The 19,254-nt window shown below is 45.1% G+C and overlaps 2 protein-coding genes across 2 annotated transcripts in view; both read left to right on the top strand.

Annotated features, from left to right (window-relative positions):
• The window catches only part of LOC142069127 (zinc finger protein RFP-like), a 331,206-nt gene that overhangs the window by 298,980 nt on the left and 12,972 nt on the right, over positions 1-19,254 (top strand). The window lies entirely within an intron of this gene.
• The window catches only part of LOC142069131 (butyrophilin subfamily 1 member A1-like), a 204,197-nt gene continuing 193,508 nt past the window's right edge, over positions 8,566-19,254 (top strand). The window contains exons 1-2 of the mRNA XM_075119519.1: positions 8,566-8,867; positions 15,418-15,533. Of these exons, the coding sequence (XP_074975620.1) occupies positions 15,434-15,533 (100 nt within the window). The 5' untranslated portion in view covers positions 8,566-8,867; positions 15,418-15,433. The remainder of the gene's footprint in view (positions 8,868-15,417; positions 15,534-19,254) is intronic.

The following is a 19,254-nucleotide window of genomic DNA, read 5'->3' as shown; positions in this document are numbered from 1 at the left end:
AAGAAAAAGGCCCAAATATTGGGACTGTCCCTATAAAATAGGGACATCTGGTCACCCTAATCTCACCAGTGCACATTACCGAGCTGCAACCACATGGGCAGTGTGATTAAATATCTGTAACAGGGAGCTAGTTTCTCACTTTCAACCTCCAAACTGGCCAATGTATGATGATGCCAGCAACCAAAATGTGTGACAACTGTTCGCAATGTGGAACAACTGCAGTTTGTTACATGTCAGACCAGAGGCTACAGATTATAACAGTTTAACTATGGTCTAAATGAAATAAAGCACTGAAAAATCTCGGGGGAAAATTATGACTTGCAACCACAAAATCACCCTGTCTATTACTTGAGTTTCAGGAGTAATTGCTATTGTTTCTGTGGCTCAACCCCAGGGAAGGAGGAGTGCTTGACACACATTCTGCAGCATATACAGCTGTTTACTAGACAGCAGACTGGAGATCAGGATTCCTGGGTTCTCTCCTGGGCTCTGTTGTGGTGCTGTGGTTAGTGATAGGTAACCAAATACCATATACACCCTTCAGAAATCCTGATAGGCAGGTCTGTTGGGTGGCTATGCTGCTATGGGTTAGAACATAAGAACAGACGTACTGGGTCAGACCAAAGGTCCATCTAGCCCAGTGTCCTGTCTTCCAACAGTGGCCAATGCCAGGTGCCCCAGAGGGAATGAACAGAGCAGGCAATCATCAAGCGATCCATCCCCTGTCGCCCATTCCCAGCTTCTGGCAAACAGTGTTCAAAACAGTATTCTCTTCCTCCTGCAGTGACCTTGTGCAGCCACTTGTCACAGGTCTGGTTGAGTGTCCCCACCGACCAGAGTGCTAGGAGGGGAATCCAGCCCCTGGATCATGGGGTGTTTTAAAGCTTCCCTGGGTTTCAGCAGGACGCAGTATTTTGGCCTCCTTGGTATGTTTCCTGGGCAGTATGTCTCACTCTCTTACCCATGGAAATGAAGCTCCTCAGCCCACCTGCCTTAGGCTACCATCCACCACTGACCCCCAGGCTACCCCAGTAGCTGAAACACACCTTCTCCCAGCATCCCATCTGAGGGGTGAGCCTGCTGGGTTACAGGCTAACTCTTTTAGGGGCATGTGATAAGTGTAGCACATAACAGACTAACTTTGCACAGGACTCAAACACAGCATTGCCTTTTCACAGCAGAAGCATCACACAGACCTACACAAAACCAAACCCTACCCACATGTTTCCTCCCTACTCCAGAGCACTCTTTGGGCTGGGGTCAGAGTTCACCCAGCATCCTTCTGTTGCCATGCATCCCTTGTGTGCTGAAACCTGGAGGCTTCTCCCCCAGCTCTTCTACTCTGACCTTGGCCGGTCCTTACCCCTTCTTCTCTCCTGCCCAACGCTTCCTGTTCTGTGTGGCTCTCTGGGAGTATTCTCCTGACCTACCCTGCTTCTGTGGTTTTTAAAAGCTAGCATCACACCTTGGATTTCTGCTCCGTAACATTCCATTCCTCCGACACCAGCCGCCTGCAGAGGACAGGTGGAAAACAGGTTTCCCTTAGGGTACAATTGCTAGGTAGCATAACAGTTGTGTGGTCAAAGCACGGACATTTAGGTTAAGCGCTTCCTATTGTCCTCTGTCTGGTGTGTATCAGATGAAGGTGCTGCCAGAAACAGTGGAATTCACAGACACGTTCAAAAATACATTAACAACCACTCACAACAGCAACCAGCATTCATAAGGTGTAAAGGCAGATTTCCCAAAATATCACACTTCCCCGCTACCTTAATGGTGAAGCACGGAGAGAACATGTCTAATGCTTAACTGCTTTTGAGGGGATATGAGGTTTTATCACTAACAAAGATTAGGATGTTCAGGACAATACAAGCACAAACCTGTAGAAATGAGATTCAAACCCTCACACTCGTGGCTTCTAGTGCAGTGGACTGCAGGGCACTTGATAGGGGTGTCTCCTTTCACAGGTGTCTGTGTCATGGCATCTGCCTTTGACATGCAACAGAAGGCGCCTGAATGAGGAACATTCCACAAACCCCAAGAATTTGGGAGCTCTGCAGGGCACATGGCGCTGAGCTTCCATCTTCTTTCGGGCTGATACATCACGTTCAAAGGCAGCTAGAATGGAATGAACTATAGATTTCTTCCCCACAGCAGCAATTCCAGCAGTGGCCTCAGGCATGTTAATGGCAGGGGAACTGCTGCAGGAGACCATCTCTCTCAGATAAGGGACAAACTGGGACAAAGTTGAAGCTCTTTCACTCCCAGTGGTATAAGGGGTGTGATTTGTATCTGTCTGCTCCTGGTTTAAATCACTAGGGCCTGGCATCTGGCTGCCAAGGAGCAGCAGGGCTCAGAGAAACATATTTGCAGCAATGGAGCCAGTTCTCACTTCCCAGCTGCACCAATGTGTCCAATCACAGCGTGATTCAATAACAGTAACATTGGCCGAGAATGTCTGCAAGGAGCCAGACGTCTGCCAGAGCTGGAGAACTGTGTCAGAGCAGAGCTAGTCACTAAACCCAGAGCAGCCCCAGGGAGACCCAATGTCTTCAGGAGACTGGTGCCAAATGGGGAAGGAGGAGGAGGCAGCAGCTTGAATTCCTCAGGCTCCTCAAGCTTTGACCTTTCTTATTTTTCTCGGATGGAGTTTCCAGCTCAGCAACTTCACCAGACATTGTTTGCTTTTCTCTTCCAGGCAGGGTTTTCTAGCTCTCCCCAGCACCTCCTGCCACTGCTGGGCAAGAGAAACTGAAAAGAGAAAGGATGAAGGAGGAGCTAGAAGAAACTAGCTGGAGAGATATAATATTTTAATGATGGGTTCAGATGTTAATGATAAAAGCGTATGTCATAAATATAAAGGGAAGGGTAACCACCTTTCTGTATACTGTGCTATAAAATCCCTCCTGGCCAGAGGCAAAACCCTTTCACCTGTAAAAGGTTAAGAAGCTAAGATAACCTCGCTGGCATCTGACCTAAATGACCAGTGAGGAGACAAGATACTTTCAAATCTGGACGGGGTGGGGGGCGGGGGAACAAAGGGTTTGTCTGTCTGTGTGATGCTTTTGCTGGGAACGGATCAGGAATGCAGCCTTACAACTGTTAGTTAGTACGTAATCTAGCTAGAAATGTGTTAGATTTCCTTTTGTTTAATGGCTGGTAAAATAAGCTGTGCTGGATGGAATGTATATTCCTGTTTTTTTGTGTCTTTTTGTAACTTAAGGTTTTGCCTAGAGGGATTCTCTATATTTGTTTATTTTTTCTGCCTCTTTCGCTCCCTCCATAGCTCTCTGGTGTGATTCCAGTGCAATGAACTGTAATCTGTTGGGGATCTTGGTGCAGTTGGCCCTTACATGCCCAGGCTCATTACATTTAAAACATCGTCCAGCTGATGGGTCACTGGGGCGAGGTGGGTTGCTGGAGAATGGTGTGGCGGGACGATAAGGTGTCTGGAGTGTTCCTTGGTGTGTAGCTGGGGTCTTGGGCTGCCCCCGGTAGTAGGGTGTGGTCTGAGGGTTCCCTTCTGGTATCCGCTCCAACTGTGACCAGGGTCGTTTCTCTCTCCTCCCTCCACCCATTTTGTTCCAGTTTGTCCCGCCTCTCTGGCAGTCTGGGACTGCTCGTATTGATCAGCATAAGAAGCAAGACTTTCTGCTGAGTCCATTTTCTTATCCCATAAACACTGTTTTATATCCTCCTTGGATATATTCAGGAATTGCTCCTGAGTCATCAAATCACACATTCCTTCAAAGCTAATTACACCCCTTCCTTTGACCCATTTATCTAACAGATCCTTCGTCTGGTTTATATAAGCCACATTACTTAGTCCAGGTCCTCTCTTAAGGACTCTACATTTTACTCTGTAAGTTTCAGGTGTAACTTGAAATTGCTTTAAAACCAAATCCTTGAATTTATTATAGTCAGAAGCCTCACCAATAGGCATCTTATTGACTATGTCCAGAGCTCTTCCAGTCAATTTTGCGACCAATGTGGTCATCTTGTGAGCTTCAGGAATTTGATGGAGTGTGCACAGTCTCTGAAAGGTGAGAAAATATTCAGCAATATCACTGGATTCATCATACTGTGGACATAGTTGTTCCCATTTGTGGATTGTTGGGGAAGGATTGTTAGGGTTATCCGGTATATTCTGCTGAGCCTTTGCCTTCTCTATCTCCAGTGCATGCTTCCTCTCTTTTCCCTTTGCCTCCATTTCTTTTTTGTCAAGGTTCCTTCCTCACTCTGAACTCTAGGGTACAGATGTGGGGACCTGCATGAAAGACCCCCGAAGCTTATTCTTACCAGCTTAGGTTAAAAACTTCCCCAAGGTACAAACTTTGCCTTGTCCTTGAACCTTATGCTGCCACCACCAAGCATGTTAAACAAAGAACAGGGAAAGAGTCCACTTGGAGATGTCTTCCCCCAAAATATCCCCACAAGCCCTACACTGCCTTTCCTGGGGAAGGCTTGATAAGAATCCTCACCAATTTGTACAGGTGAACACACACCCAAACCCTTGGATCTTAAGAACAATGAAAAAGCAATCAGGTTCTTAAAAGAAGAATTTTAATTAAAGAAAAGGTAAAAGAATCACCTCTGTAAAATCAGGATGGTAAATACCTTACAGGGTAATCAGATTCAAAACATAGAGAATCCCTCTAGGCAAAACCTTAAGTTACAAAAAGACACAAAAAGCAGGAATATGCATTCTATCCAGCACAGCTTATTTTACCAGCCATTAAACAAAAGGAAATCTAACGCATTTCTAGCTAGATTACTTACTAACTAACAGTTGTAAGGCTGCATTCCTGACTGTTCCCAGCAAAAGCATCACACAGACAGACAAACCCTTTGTTTCCCGCCCTCCCCTCCATATCTGAAAGTATCTTGTCTCCTCATTGGTCATTTTGGTCAGGTGCCAGCGAGGTTATCTTAGCTTCTCAACCCTTTACAGGTGACAGGGTGTTGCCTCTGGCCAGGAGGGATTTTATAGCACTGTGTACAGAAAGGTGGTGACCCTTCCCTTTATATTTATGACAGTGTAGCTAAAATATAATCATATTTACTTGTCCAGAGTCAGAGACAGCCCTGTGTGCAGTGGCACATTAGGGGTTTGTGGGGTCCTGGGCCAGAGCAAGTGGGGGCCTCTCCCCACCCCTTTTGCCTGCAGTCTCCCTCCCCTCTCCCCCATGCTCCCCCCCAGGAGCACCGGGCAGATGAGCGGGTCAGGGCATGGGAGCGCTTCCAGTGGTCCCCCAATTGGCTGTGGCCCCTGGCATAGGACCCATTGGTCCAGTGACTAATGTGCCACCCCCTATGTGTAGGGTTGCCAACTTTCCCGGACCGGACACCATTTTGCATCAACGGCATCCAGTCAGTCTAGTCTGAGAGAGTTGGCAACCCTACCTGTGTGTAACTGTCAATACTCTTTATTTAGAGGTATTATGTCTGTGATGTGGTTTAGTAAATATTAGTGTGACGGGTTGAACCCCACTCCTGGGCTGCCACCTCAGGCACTGCGCCAGGCCCGCCAGCCTTCCCCAGCACACACACAGGTAGGGCCACACCCAGCTGTAGAATCACACAGAGACTGCCATCAGCGCTGTGGGGGGAGCCTCTGCTCAGGGAGTTGCCCAGCACTCAAGTGCACAAAACCCTTCTGGAGCATGAACCCAAAGTTATATTGTCTTGCGCTGTATAGGGAGCTACACAGCGTAAGCTCATGAAATTTGCTCCCTCCCTTAATGTGTGGGGAGAGATGCACAGCTCCTTTTCCCCCCCTTATGAATTTGTATGCAAATGTAACACTATCAGACTGGGTATGAATAGAGACTGGGAGTGGCTAGCTCACTACAAGAAGTAATTTTCCCTTTTGATATTCACACCTTCTCATCAACTATTAGGAGTAGGCCACATTCACTCTGATTGAATTGACCTTGTTAACACTGGTCCTCCGCATAGTAATGTAACACACCCATCTTTGCATGTGTATATATACCTGCCTGTGACGTTATTGACTTGAACTGGGGCCATATAGAACATTGTTGCAACCAAGGTCCTGTAGTGGCACCAAATCTTGTATAAAGGGGGTCATATAAGGTGTCTAAGACGAGGTTATGGTTTACTGGTTAGGATTATGCTATCTGTTTGCATGTATCATTTTTGTATTTAAAGATATAAGTATTGGCTCTGTACTGTCTGTATTTCAAACTTATGCTGTGCTTTTGGGTGATACCCCAGACAAGTTGGTGTCAGCTCTGCCTAGCCTGCTTGATGGCCCATTAAGGACCATGAGCTATACAACTGACCCACTGAGAGAAGGCAGACACACCTTGTGACTCAGCAAGGTATGCAGGGACCCGCCTATGGACAGAACTCTGAGGTTTTTCCAGGCCAGGTGATGGACAGCTTGTCTTTGGGACAAAGAAAAAAAAGACCATATGGCAAGAGACTATAAAAAGCTGCTGCAGCTCCTCCATCTTGTCTTCAATCCTGCTTCTGAGCTCTGGAGGGACTTTGCTACACTTAAGCTTTGAACCAAGGACTGAAAGACCCATCCCAGCTGTGGATGTTCTCCAGAGACTTGATTTGAACCTGCAGTTTATTCTATCACTGCTGCAAGCCTGAACCAAGAACTTTGCCATTACTGTATGTAATTGACTCCATTTAACCAATTCTAGCTCTCATCTATATCGTTTTCCTTTTATGAATAAACCTTTAGATTTTAGATTCTAAAGGATTGGCAACAGTGTGATTTGTGGGGAAGAACTGATTTGTATATTGACTGGGGTCTGGTCCTTTGGGATCGAGAGAAGCTTTTTTCTTTTACTGGGGTATTGGTTTTCATAACCATTTGTCCTCATAAGGAGTGGCACTGGTGGTGATAGTGAGAACCTGGAGTGTCTAAGGGAATTGCTTGTGTGACTTGTGGTTAGCCAAAGTGGGGTAAAACCAAAATCTTCTCTGTTTGGCTGGTTTGATTTGTCTTGGTGTGCACAGAAACCCCAGCCTTGGGCTGTAACTGACCTGCTTTAAGCAATTTGTCCTGAATTGGCACTCTCAGTTGGGTCTTGCCAGAACTAGCATCGTTACATTGCCAAACTAAAGTTTCCACTTCATGCATCTGATAAAGTGGGTTCCAGCCTACCAAAGCTTATGCCCAAATACATGTGTTAGTCTTTAAGGTGCCACAGGACTCCTCGTTGTTTAGATCAAAGCTGATTACTTAGCAAACAAACAAACAACTCCCACAATCTAAGCTTAATATACTAAAGAGGTTGGTTAAAAACAGTGGATTGTCATCTTAAGTGATGATGCATACAGATTGGCAGATTCACAAGGCACAAGCTGCATTAGCTTCACAGCTTGGGTTTCCCAGGTGTTTCATTCACAGGCTAGAAATCCTTCTAACCTGCATTCAGCCCTTCTCCCCAGTTCAGTCCTTGTTTCTCAGGTGTTTCTAAGTGTTTCTTTGGGCGCAGAGACAGAGAAGAATCATTGATGGTGTCACTCCTTCCCCTATATAGCTTTAGTATATGGCAGGAATCCTTTGTCTCCTAGTCTGACCCACACCCATCCCAGTGGGAAAGTACCAGGTTAAGATGGTGGCCAGTGCCAGGTAACAGGATCACCTGACCTTGCAGTGTCAAAGGAGTCTCCTAGGAAACTTCTCAGGAAGGAGGGAGATTAGTATCTTCACAGCTCTATTGTCCTTCCTAATGGCCCATCCAGGTTGAGTGCTCACTGTCTAGTGGGCGTTCCCCAGGTGCAAACACAGTTGTAATTGCTACAGAGTCAATATCTCTAACTTTAGATACAGAATTGATACATGCATACAAACAGGATAATCATATTCAGTAACCATAGTTTTCAGAGTAGCAGCCGTGTTAGTCTGTATTCGCAAAAAGACCAGGAGGACTTGTGGCACCTTAGAGACTAACCAATTTATTTGAGCATGAGCTTTCGTGAGCTACAGCTCACAACACTGGATGTATTCAGTACCTTTCCAAGGACATCTTACATGACCCATGTTGCATAAAACATATTTTAGTTACACCATAATCATATAATAATAACATTTCTATGAAGAATGCGGGGTGCAGTGTCACTATTAGTATTTCCAACCGATCACTTATTCCGGGACAGAACGTTGTTTGGTGTCCGGTCAGAACTCAGGATTCCTTAATGCTATTCTATTCTCTAACTTCTCTTTTCGGCCTCAGACTGAGTCTTGTCCACACGGAGAGTCAGGGCTTCAATCTTCTGATGTTACAGTCATAAAAGATGAGGTTCACCCTCTACCCCAGTTTCACACTGCAAAGGTATTGTTCATATTATTCCTAACTGTCCACAGGGGAATGTTTATTCTGGTGACATAATGTAGAAGGTGACGATTATTTGTGACATTTACTACAGTTCACCCAAAAGCAAGAGCCAGTCTCTTCACAATCACTCCTGTATTCAGGTCATTTGGAGCCCCAGAAACTTTGACTCTTCCGGGCCGGCCAGTTCTGTCTCAGCAGCCACGTGGCTGTTTCTTTAAGAGGAGATTCTCAGATCCCACCCGGGGTTGCTGCCATTTCCGAGTCCCTCTGTTACTTTCGCTTTCACACTCAGTAGATGCTGCCGGCGGACAGTACGTTTATCCCTGTGGAACAAGAACAGGATTCTTTAAACACAATAAAATCAAAACCCAACCCTGCTAGAAAAGGCTGTGATCAGACGGCAGCTATTTGATACCCAGAAGTAGCTGGGCATCTTGATGAAATGAAATAACTTATAGTTTGAGGACTATCTCGGCAAAGCCTGAGGCTTTCAGAAGGACAGACCGCCCCCTACGCGCCATGAACCGTCTCCGGAGGATCAATCCGGTAGGTGAACTGTGGCTGCCTGACTCGGTAACAGTCAGGGCTCTGTCTTGGACAGATTGGTAATAACACAAAGACTTGAGAATCCCCTGAGAATTTGTTTTGCTCTTTATGGGAACGGTTCCGCATGTGAACGTTGAGAATGAGATGCCCTCCAATCCATTTCAGGTCGGTTTCCTAGCCCTGCCGGGTTTGTACAGTACAGTCACTAGGTAATTCCTTTCCTCTGTTCCTGTGTTTCACCAAGGATCCTGGGCCCAATCCCGTTTTTAGGGTCGTTAAGGGGAGATTTGTAACAAAGGAACTTCCTGTATTTAGAATAGAGGAAGAAACGTGGCGCTGCAAACTCAGCAGCAATCAGTAAAGTTTCCTGGCCTGCTTGTTGTCGGTAGTTTTCGAGTTGTCTGTGGGGCTGAGTCCTTTTGCTTCTGATGTTTTAAGGGAAAAAACGTCCAGTTTTGTCCAGAATCAGTGGAAAGAAATTACTTTATTCATTTTGAGATCAGTGGGAATTAAGCATGTGCCTAAAGTGAAGCACCCTTTGAAATGTGCTGAATAGGAACGGACTTAATGACTGAATCTGGGCCAGAATCTTTAATGCAATTAGACAATGAGGGGATGTCACCACTTGTGGCTTGGTACTGGTCTTCTGTATGCGTGTCAAGGGATCCACAACAACCAGAGTGATCAGTTTGTACACATTGCATTGTTGTCCTGTGATAACTTAATGTTGCCTCCTGTCTTTGTGGCCACAGAGCTGTAGAAGGGTGGTTAGCAGGGGTGATTTTATGGTCCTGGGTTTAGGGAAGACTTGATGGCATAATGGCAAGAAAGGCCCATGTTACAAACTGTGAGACAGGTTATTCCCTGTGTGAAAAGCTGTCAGCGGGGAGAATTCATGAGGGTATCTCTGGGCACGATTATAAAAAGGGGGATTATTTTTTTCACCCCAAAAATTGCGTGATTTTTGTTTGATTGACTTGAAATGTTTATGGAACTTTCCATTGAAAAAAAAACAGCTTGAAATAATTTGGAAAAAAAATGAATGGACACAAACACTTTGATTTTGGGGGAGTGGGTTTCGGGACTTTCCCATTTTCTCGCCCTCACTCTCATTTTTTAAAAGAAATGATGCATGAGAAACATAACAGTAATAAAAAATCTTTTCATTCCTTTTAGTCTGAACTTGTTTGAAATCTACTCGAAATAACATTCATTTTGAAATTTTTTTTTTAAATCAATCACAAGAAAGCTTTTGTGGTTATTTCTGCATTGTTCTGAACGCCATTTTTTCATTTATTGTTTAATGAAATATATTGAAATATATTCAAGTGGTGTCAATTCTCTCATAATTTTGTCTTGAGTCTTGAAATATTTGATATTTTCCTTAAAACCCCAGCTGTTCTTGTCCTGTGATTATGAGAGAATTTCAGTTTTAATGTTTAAAGAAAGTTTCTAGCCCTTGTGATTGCAGAAAAAAGCTAGAGAATATGACCTGAGTGTGACCTAAAATCTCAGATACCAAAAGGCAACTTTTTTTAAAAAAAAAAACCCACATGTATTTTTTTGTGTGTGTGGAACAGTAGAGATCCATGAGCGAGGGGATCTCCTCCATGAGCAGAGATCTGGATTTTGTTACATGTTTTGTACAGTGCCTCGCTCAAAGGGGTCCTGATCAGTGACTGGTGCCTACATGCTTTGGCAATAAAAACAAACTATCATAACGTGTTCTGTTCCTATATATTTCCCACCTGCTATGTTTTTTATGTTCAGTGTATTCAACTTTACCTATTACATTCGCTAATTGTTTCCCATGATGGGAACAGAAAAATCTGTGTCTGGGGGGGGGCGTTATGGGATTGTTGTGAAGAAAAAATTCTAAAGCTGTCATTCTAATCACAAGAAGGAAATATGCTGACACCTACTATTTTAGGGTCAGATTATTTAAACCTCTCAGTATTGGTCTAACCTTGCTGCCCCTGTTAGTCATTTCAAGTTTTCCCATTAACTTCAGTGGGGCAGAATTAGGCCAGTACTCAATGATTTTCAAAATCCTGCCCTTAATTCTCTTAATTCATATTCAGGGGAGTTCCTTCTCTCTCTCTCTCTCTCTCTCTCTTTTTTTCCCTGGGTCATGGGACATTAATATCATTTTACACTGATCTGCTCTTTTTTGTGCAGACTATGGGACGACTGCTGTCACTGCATAATATGCAAACGAGTTCACATAACAATGCATTTATCCCTATTTTTATTAAATGTGTCCTTTGCAATTTTCTGTTCCTCAAACTCTAATATCCAGCTTGTCCTAATCACTGCAGCCTACTCATTAAGTTATACTGTTGTTGTGTTCTTTTTATTCTTCCTGTTGTCTGGATGACATTTCAATGAAGATAAAGGTTCTCTCGTTCTGCCACAGCTCCGGATTCATCTCCTCTCTGCCTGGTTTTATTATTTATTTTATAACTGTTTGATGTTCACAAGTTGGAACCAGGTAGGAATCCTCAAGGCCTCTGCTGCTTCCTATAGGTTTTTGTTTAGGCCCCAGGCCTGCAGTGCCTTACAAATGGGCTGAGCTTTATGCACTGCGAGCAGTCCCATTGAAGTCAATGGAAGTAATCCCAGTGTGTAAATGTAAGCACAGAGCAGGAGCGGGCCCTTACTTGTTGTTCTTTAGCTGTGTTTCTGTTGTTGCTGGACTACTTGATCTGACCTTGGGGTAATTTGCAGTCTGCTTGTTCATCCATGTCTTTTGTAAAAATTGCCAAGAGGGCCCAGCTCATTGGATGGATGTTCTTTTACTGCGGGTAATACAAACCTAAACCATTAAAATGATTAGGTTTTATATTTATAAAAAGAGCCCATCACTCTCTCTCTCTTTAGTTGCAAATACAAAGGTGAAGGAAATAATAGCAGTTTGGTCGGTTGGTTGGTTTTGTTTGATTTGTTTTAAAAACACGTTCCTGCCTCCCTAAGCCTTCAGGACTAATAACTCCCCAACACACCTTATCTCAGTTACATCCTCTTCCATCCATTCCCTTCCCGACAGAGAATGGACTCTAGATGTGCCAGACCAATGGGGTGTTGCAGCGCTGAAGATCCTTCACTGAAAGCTTCCCACCACCATTCTTCTCCCACTAAAACCAGTGAGAGTGTAAGACTGAGCATCCCAGCTGCTCTCCGCCACCCTTGTATCACATCAGGAGAGAGGTGGTCGCCTGGTCCTAAACCATTCAGTGCTTCTTGTGTCAAAAACCAAACACCTTGAATTGCACCAGATATATACTGGGAGCCAGAGCAGATCCCAGCGCTAGGGTCACAGAATCCTGTTTGAAGAGCACAGACAAGGAAACAGGAGATGACAGTCTGCAGGAACTGCCAACTAGTCCTCAGGTGATAACGGGATTCCCACACTGCAAACCTGAGCACCGAAAGCTGGCAAGGCCCTGAGGTGCTGATTCAAATCCCATTGAAATCACTGGGATTCTTTCCATTGACGTCAGCAGGATTGGGATCAGGTTCCCAGCCACTTAAAAGATCCTCCACTTTCTCTAGTTTACCAGGCCTAATCCTACTCTCTAGGCAGAGCATGCTACTGCCAGTGGCAGCAGAATTGAGGGGGCAGATGTAAAATATTTTTTCTCTTTGAATGACTTTTCTTTTGTGTCCTGGTCAGGGCCGGATTCAGGGACAGGGGACTGCCTGGGGTGCCCGGCTTGGGGGGGGGGGTGCCAGGCTCAGGGTGCTGTTTTTGTTGGTAGCGATAAAAGGGAAAATAGAATGTTTGAAATAAAATACCCCTAATTGTGGCCCTGTTAACGTTCTAAGTCTGTAACCTGCTGTCACGCTGTTTAATACTTGGCCACCCAGTGTTGGTGTGCAGTTCAATTTCTTGATGTTAGTACATTTCTGTTCTTATAGAAACTTCTTAGTTTTAAGAATATTTACAGATCCTAGTCTGCAAATTTGCATCATCTTATGTGAGAGAGAGAAATCGTGCATCAAAGTCATGAAATGAGCTACAAATGTGATTAAAAAATAAAGTATTTAAAGGTTTAACAAATGGAGGGGGGGTGTCAAAGATGCTCCTTACCTGAGGCATCATTTGATGTAGGGCCAGCCCTGGTCCTGGTACTTCTAACAATGCAGGTTTCAGAGTAGCAGCCATGTTCGTCTGTATCCGCAAAAAGAACAGGAGGACTTGTGGCACGTTAGAGACTAACCAATTTATTTGAGCATAAGCTTTTGTAAGCTACAGCTCACTTCATCGGAACTGCCCCCCCCGAACCTCCGTCCCATCCAACCACCCCCTGTCCCCTGACTGCCCCCTGGGACCTCCTGTCCCTTATCCAACCCCCTAGCCCCTTTACCATGCTGCTCAGAGCAGCGTGTCTGGCAACTGTGCCATCCGGCCAGAGCTAGACACGCTGCCGCTCTGCCCTGCAGGAGCGTGCAGCCCCGCCTCCCAGAGCGCTGCCCATGAGGCGGTGTGCCCGCAGGGGAGCGGAAAGAGCGGGGGAGGGGCCGGGAGGACGGTCCTGCAGGCTGTATGTGGCCCGCAGGCCGTAGTTTGCCCACCTCTGATCTACATCCTTCTTGGTTTCTTGTTATAATTTTACACAACTCTGTTAATGAACTTCTTGAATGCAATGCGTTCATCTTCGGTGGCTTCTCCTGTGTCCGGAACTTCCATTCCTTCAGTTGAGATGCTCATTAGTTCATTCACGTGATCAGGCAGAAGGCGACTTCTTTCAAAACACACAATTCTATTCAGTGATGAAAAAGAATGCTCAACTGTAGCTGTTGTGACTGGGAGTAGCAAGAGATGAATTCCTACTTCTTTCAGCCCAGGAAACACAGCACAAAGATCAGGTCGAGCCACTAGTGATGATAAAAAAGAAGTTTGAAGTCAAATCTTCATTAATTTGTTGTATGATATTCCACTCTGTGTTCAAGTTCTCTATTCTGTCCTGAGCACATGGCAGCCCCATTGCTGGTAGTGTCTCACTCCACTCAGCTGCCAGTGTTTTATAGGACAGGCATCTGTAAAAGCTACACAGTGGTTGAGTAGAATCTAGAAGTCACTGTCGTAGATTTTTAAGAATCAAGTCTGTGTACTTTTTCAGTTGCCTTAACAAACGCTTCTTGTCCTCTTCACTTAAGGATTCAATATAAATGCTTTCATTAGTCAACTTCTGGACTGAAGTCTTTGCTTCTTCCAGTGCTCTTTCAATGAATAGCTCTCTGATCCAAATGTAGCTTCTGTTGCTCGACAAAGATCTACTGCTGTTGTAGCAGATGCCTGGATGACATTGTTTAATGACCCAAATGGTTTCAACAGTAGACTTACGAGAGAGAGAATGGCAATAGTCTTCTCTGAACGTAGTAGCAAAAGTAACCCACCAGCCTCACTACTTAGATCCATCCCATCTTGGTAGATACTTTCCAAAGCCAGTAATAATGGCTGGAGTAATTTTAAGACAACAGCCAAGGATTGCTCATGAGAAAGCCATCAGGTTTTCCCAGGTTGGACTAATTTGAACTTCAGTCCCAGGGTATCTTCTATATTTTCCAAGATATTCAGTCTTTTTGGACTCTTGCTGAAAAAAGAATGTAATGAAGACATTAAATTTATAGCTTTTTAAATGTCTTTTGAAGAGTCTGCAGCTCGTAGCGTAGATGGCCTCTGCAGTGTGTATAGGAGAGATTAGGGTTAAACTTTTCTCTGAGCAAAGCTTGTACTCCACCATGTCTTCCAGATAATTTTGCAGCTCCATCAAATGCACAAGCAGCCATCTGTTTGGGGTCCAACTGACAAGCATTTAATTATTCATAATATGCTCAAATGTCCCCCAGAATCCATATAGTGTCACATGCCCTAAATTGCTCCAGGGAAGACACCTGGTAATGATGGTTTGCCTGTTGAGTTTTGCAAGGCCTTTTGGACCCTTTTTGGGACTGACTTGCTCCAGGTTTTTCAGGAGAGCGTCAGGGAGACGATATCACCACTTAGTTGTTGTTGAGCAATTCTCACCCTTTTGCTTAAGAAGGGGTACCTTGGGGAGGGAAAGGATTGGAGATCTGTGTCCCTGCGGTGCTCCAACTATAAACTTTTCTCAAAGGCCTTGGCAAACGGACTGAAAACTGTGATTGGGTTGGTTGTGCGCCATGACCAGACCCATTGTATCTCCCATAGGTCCACTTTTAACAACCTTTGCCGGTTGTGGGTTGTCGTTTTGGCTAAAAAATATTGGATTTGCACATTGGTTGGTTTCCCTTGATCAGGAGACAGCTTTTGATCAATGCCGGGAGTATTCCATGAAACGTCAGACTTGATCAGATGCAGCATTCAGAAGGTTATTGAAAGTTACCTAGAAACAGAGAAATGCAATTAAGTTGAGTGCTGCAGGGTCTTGTTTTGTTTTGCCAATTATGTATCCTGTTCATAATTTTCCATTTTCTCTGTATCCAGGTTGCCTTAAATCATTGTGACTGTGTTACACTCAATGCATTTTTTTTTTTTGTTATTTTATCCCCCCCTCCTGTCATCTAGATCAAGTTACACTGAGATGAAGGGTCTTTCAATCTGCCACAGCTCCACAGCCAGCTCCTCCCTACCTGGTTTCATCATTTTCTTCATTACATTTTATGTTCACAAGCTGGAATCAGGTAGGAATGTCCGTGGCTTCTGCTGCTTCTTACAGGATTTATTCATTTGTATGATTTCTACAATTGTGACGGGTTCCCTGAACCACTGAACCTGACCCTTCTGCCAGCCTGGGCACCCCTTGCCTCTATCTTGCCGAGCCAGACCCTCCAGGCCTCCTCCAGCACAAACACAGAGCTAGGGCCGCACCCCTCTGCAGAATACAGACACTGAGATCAACTCAGCTCTGGGAAGGTTCAGTTAAAAGGGACTTGCCTCAGCACCCCAGTGCACAGCCCCAGTGGGGCCTGAACCCCAGATAAATTCGTCTTATACTGTACACGTTCATATTGTTCACCCTCTTTCTCAAAGTGAAGAGAGATATGCGCAGACTGTTTGCCTCCCAGGTAATGATGACTTACACTGGGTTTATTAATAAACAAAAGGGATTTTATTAAGTACAAACGGTAGGATTTAAGTGATCATGAGAGGTAACAGATAGAACAAAGTAAGTTAATAAGCAAAATAAAACAAACACACAAGGCTAAGCTTAATACACTAAGAAACTGGTTACATGTAATATCTCGCCCTCAAAGATGTTCCAATAAGCTTTTGTCACAGACTAGACTCGTTTCTATTCGAGGCCCAATCTGTTCAGTCTCTGTTAGTTCCAGCAGGCATCTTGGGTGGTAAACAGGGGTGTCCTCATAATTCCCTCTTTATCCGGCTTCAAACCCTATTATAGATTTGGCAAAAGGCGGGAATCCTTTGTCTCTTTCTTTAAACTTTCCCCCCGCTTTGTGGAAAAATATAAAATCCCAGATGGATTCCAGCATCAGGTGACAGACACGTGTCTTTGCAGGGACCCATAGGCGCTAACTCCGTGGGTGCTGAGGGGCTGGAGGACCCATTAGGGAAAAATTAGCAGATGCTCCACACCCACTGGCAGCCAAGCTCCCCCCGCCTCGCCTCCTCCCCTCTTCCCATTCTGAGCGCGCCATGTCCCCGCTCCTCCCCCTCCCTCCCAGCGCTTCTCCCACTGCCTAACAGCTGTTTGGTGGCACTTAGGACTTTCCAGGAGGGAGGGGGAGGAGCGGGGATGCAGCGCACTCGGGGGAGGAGGTGGAGAAGAGGCAGGGCAGAGGCGGGGCTTGGGGGAAGGGTGGAATGTGGGTGGGGAGGGGGCGGGGCTAGGGTGGGAAAAGGCGGGGTGCGCGGGGACTTTGTAGAAGGCTGTGGAATTGGGGTGGGGCGAGGGTGGTGCAGGGGTGGGGCTGTGAGAGGGGGAATCGAGCACCCACAGGGCAGAGGAGAAGTCGGCACCTATGCAGGGACCCCCATCGGCCCTCCTCCTCACAGGCATCCCGTAGACTTACGGGAAAACAAATCCATCGACAGCCCATTGTTTCTTGCTTAAGAGTCATCAGGCTCCTGAAGTACCCTTAATGGCCCTCACTTGGTATAACTACATTAGTAACAGTAACATCAGTTTACACTTCATATACCTAACTTCAGACATAGAAATGAGACATGCATACAAATAGGATGAACACATTCAGCACATTATATCCTTTCCAAGGGTATGTCACATAACTGGAAATGCTTTATTCAAAATTTGTCATGTCATATTCATAAGCATATTTCCATAAAGAATATGGAGTGCAACGTAACAACAATTACCCGATTTAACTACATTATACAAAACTGAACAAAAATCAGCACAAATTCCCAAGCGTCTCAACATCAGTAAAAAATAAATGAATTCTTGTGAGCTGGGCGAAATCTTGTTTTGGATTGAGTTGACCTTCTTCAAATTGGTGTGTGAATGCAGCCTTTCACTGAACATAGCTGTAAAAGGGAGTAAAGTGGCCACACCTAAAACAAGGCTAAACAGAGTCTGTGCAGAGGCTAGGGCTATGTCCACACTACAGGCCTTAGAGCGGCACGGCTATGCCACTGCAGCTGCGCCACTGTGAAGTCTCGTGTAGCTGCTCTGTGCATAATTAAACCACCCCTAACGAGCAGCAGAGGAGACACTCTCTTGCTGACACAGTGCTGTCCACACCAGCGCTTTTATCGGTGAAGTTGATGTCGGTCACAGGGGGTGACCTGCCTGACAAAAGTTTGCCCCACAAAAGTGCTAATGTAGACGACACCTAGCACTGTGGATGTGTTGGGTGTGGGGAGGAGGTGGCAAAGACAGGGGGGAGGTTTTCCACTGGGTATTGTGACCCGGTGAGTGTGAGATTTGAGAGAGCGAACACACAGAACTGACAGCAGACAAGAACAGAGAGAGAGAGAGAGGCGGAGACAAAAAAAGCAAAGAAGTCAAGCAGCAGCTGTGACCACAGTGCAATGCTGGGAAAAGCGACAGAGAGAACTTTTGAGTCTGTTGGCTAGGAAGGCTTGGGGCTGGAAGCTACAAAACTGCTCCTTTCGCTTTTGGTTCCTCCTGAATTTGGAGAAGCAGGACTTGGTACATTCCTTGTAAATAAAAAAGATTGCAGCAAAGAGAATACCAGGCTCTGTCAGTGTCTACTTCCAACAGGCCCCAAAACTGGACTGGCTGCTGAGGTTGAAAAGGGGTAACAATACAGTAAAATGTCTCCCCGGGCCTTCAGGATTCATAACTACACCTCATCCATCCAGTTTCTTAATATGGCCCTCCTTGAGTGTCCTCCTCAACATGCTCGTTTTCTTCTCAGAACTGTCATCAGCTTGGACTGTGCAGGCGCAGATTCCATAGGAACCAGAGAGCAAAGGAGTTCTCGTATTTAAGACTCTTCATTGAAGGTCTCCTGGCCACCTGTCTGTCTCCCATTTTAAAACTGAGGGGAGAGGCAGGTGGGGAAGTATTAGCTCAAACATCCCAGATGACTTCACAGAGCTCATGAGCAAAGTACTCCCTGTGAGCAGCAAGTCATGCAAATGGCTGACTGTAGGAAACCTTCTCGTCTTTCTCTCTATTGATGCCAGTCGAGCAGTCTCGGAGTGAAGCAGGGGCTCTGTGGAAAGGCCAGTAATGAGGTCACATAACAGAAGACTGTATCGGACACAAAAGGAGGCAGAAATGAAGTAGCACAATCTGGCATCTCCTAATATTTAAGTGCTTTGTTTGGCAACCTTAGCTCCTGATTGAGTAAAGCAGGGATTCTCAAACGAGTGGTCATGACCCCTTGGGGGTTGCGAGGTTATTAGATGGGGGTCACGTGCTGTCAATCTCCACCCCCAACCCCTACTTTGCCTCCAGCATTTATAATAGTATTTGTTTAAAAGTTGTGTTTTTAATTTATAAGGGAGGTCACACTCAGGCTTGCTGTGTGAAATGGGTCACCAGTACAAAAGTGTGAGAACCGCTGGAGTAAAGCATTTAAGCTTATGCTGAAAGTTAAACACATGCTTAAGTTTCCTTCCTAAAGAAAGATTTTTTCCTGAATGGTACCCTAATAATGTTCTTTAACTTAGTTTATCTGTTTTCTAACATTCAAAAAACTTAAAAGCTGTTTCAAACAGAAAGCAATGATTTGAAATGTTTGCAAATGCAAATTAATTCTGTCTGGAGCTGCTTGTAAGGATAATGGCAGAAAGTATTTCAGTTTCCATTAAAACGAATATAAATTATGGTTATCCAAAGGCATTGTTTGTTGTAAAATTCATATATAAATTCAGGGCACATCCTAGTCAATGACCGAGCACTGCAATAGAGGCACAGAATAGGAAATACGCACAAAGAGATTCCAATTT

Source organism: Caretta caretta, chromosome 14 (assembly GCF_965140235.1).
Source record: "Caretta caretta isolate rCarCar2 chromosome 14, rCarCar1.hap1, whole genome shotgun sequence".
In the NCBI taxonomy this organism is placed as follows: Eukaryota; Metazoa; Chordata; order Testudines; family Cheloniidae; genus Caretta; species Caretta caretta.
This window is presented reverse-complemented; position numbering and strand designations above follow the sequence as displayed.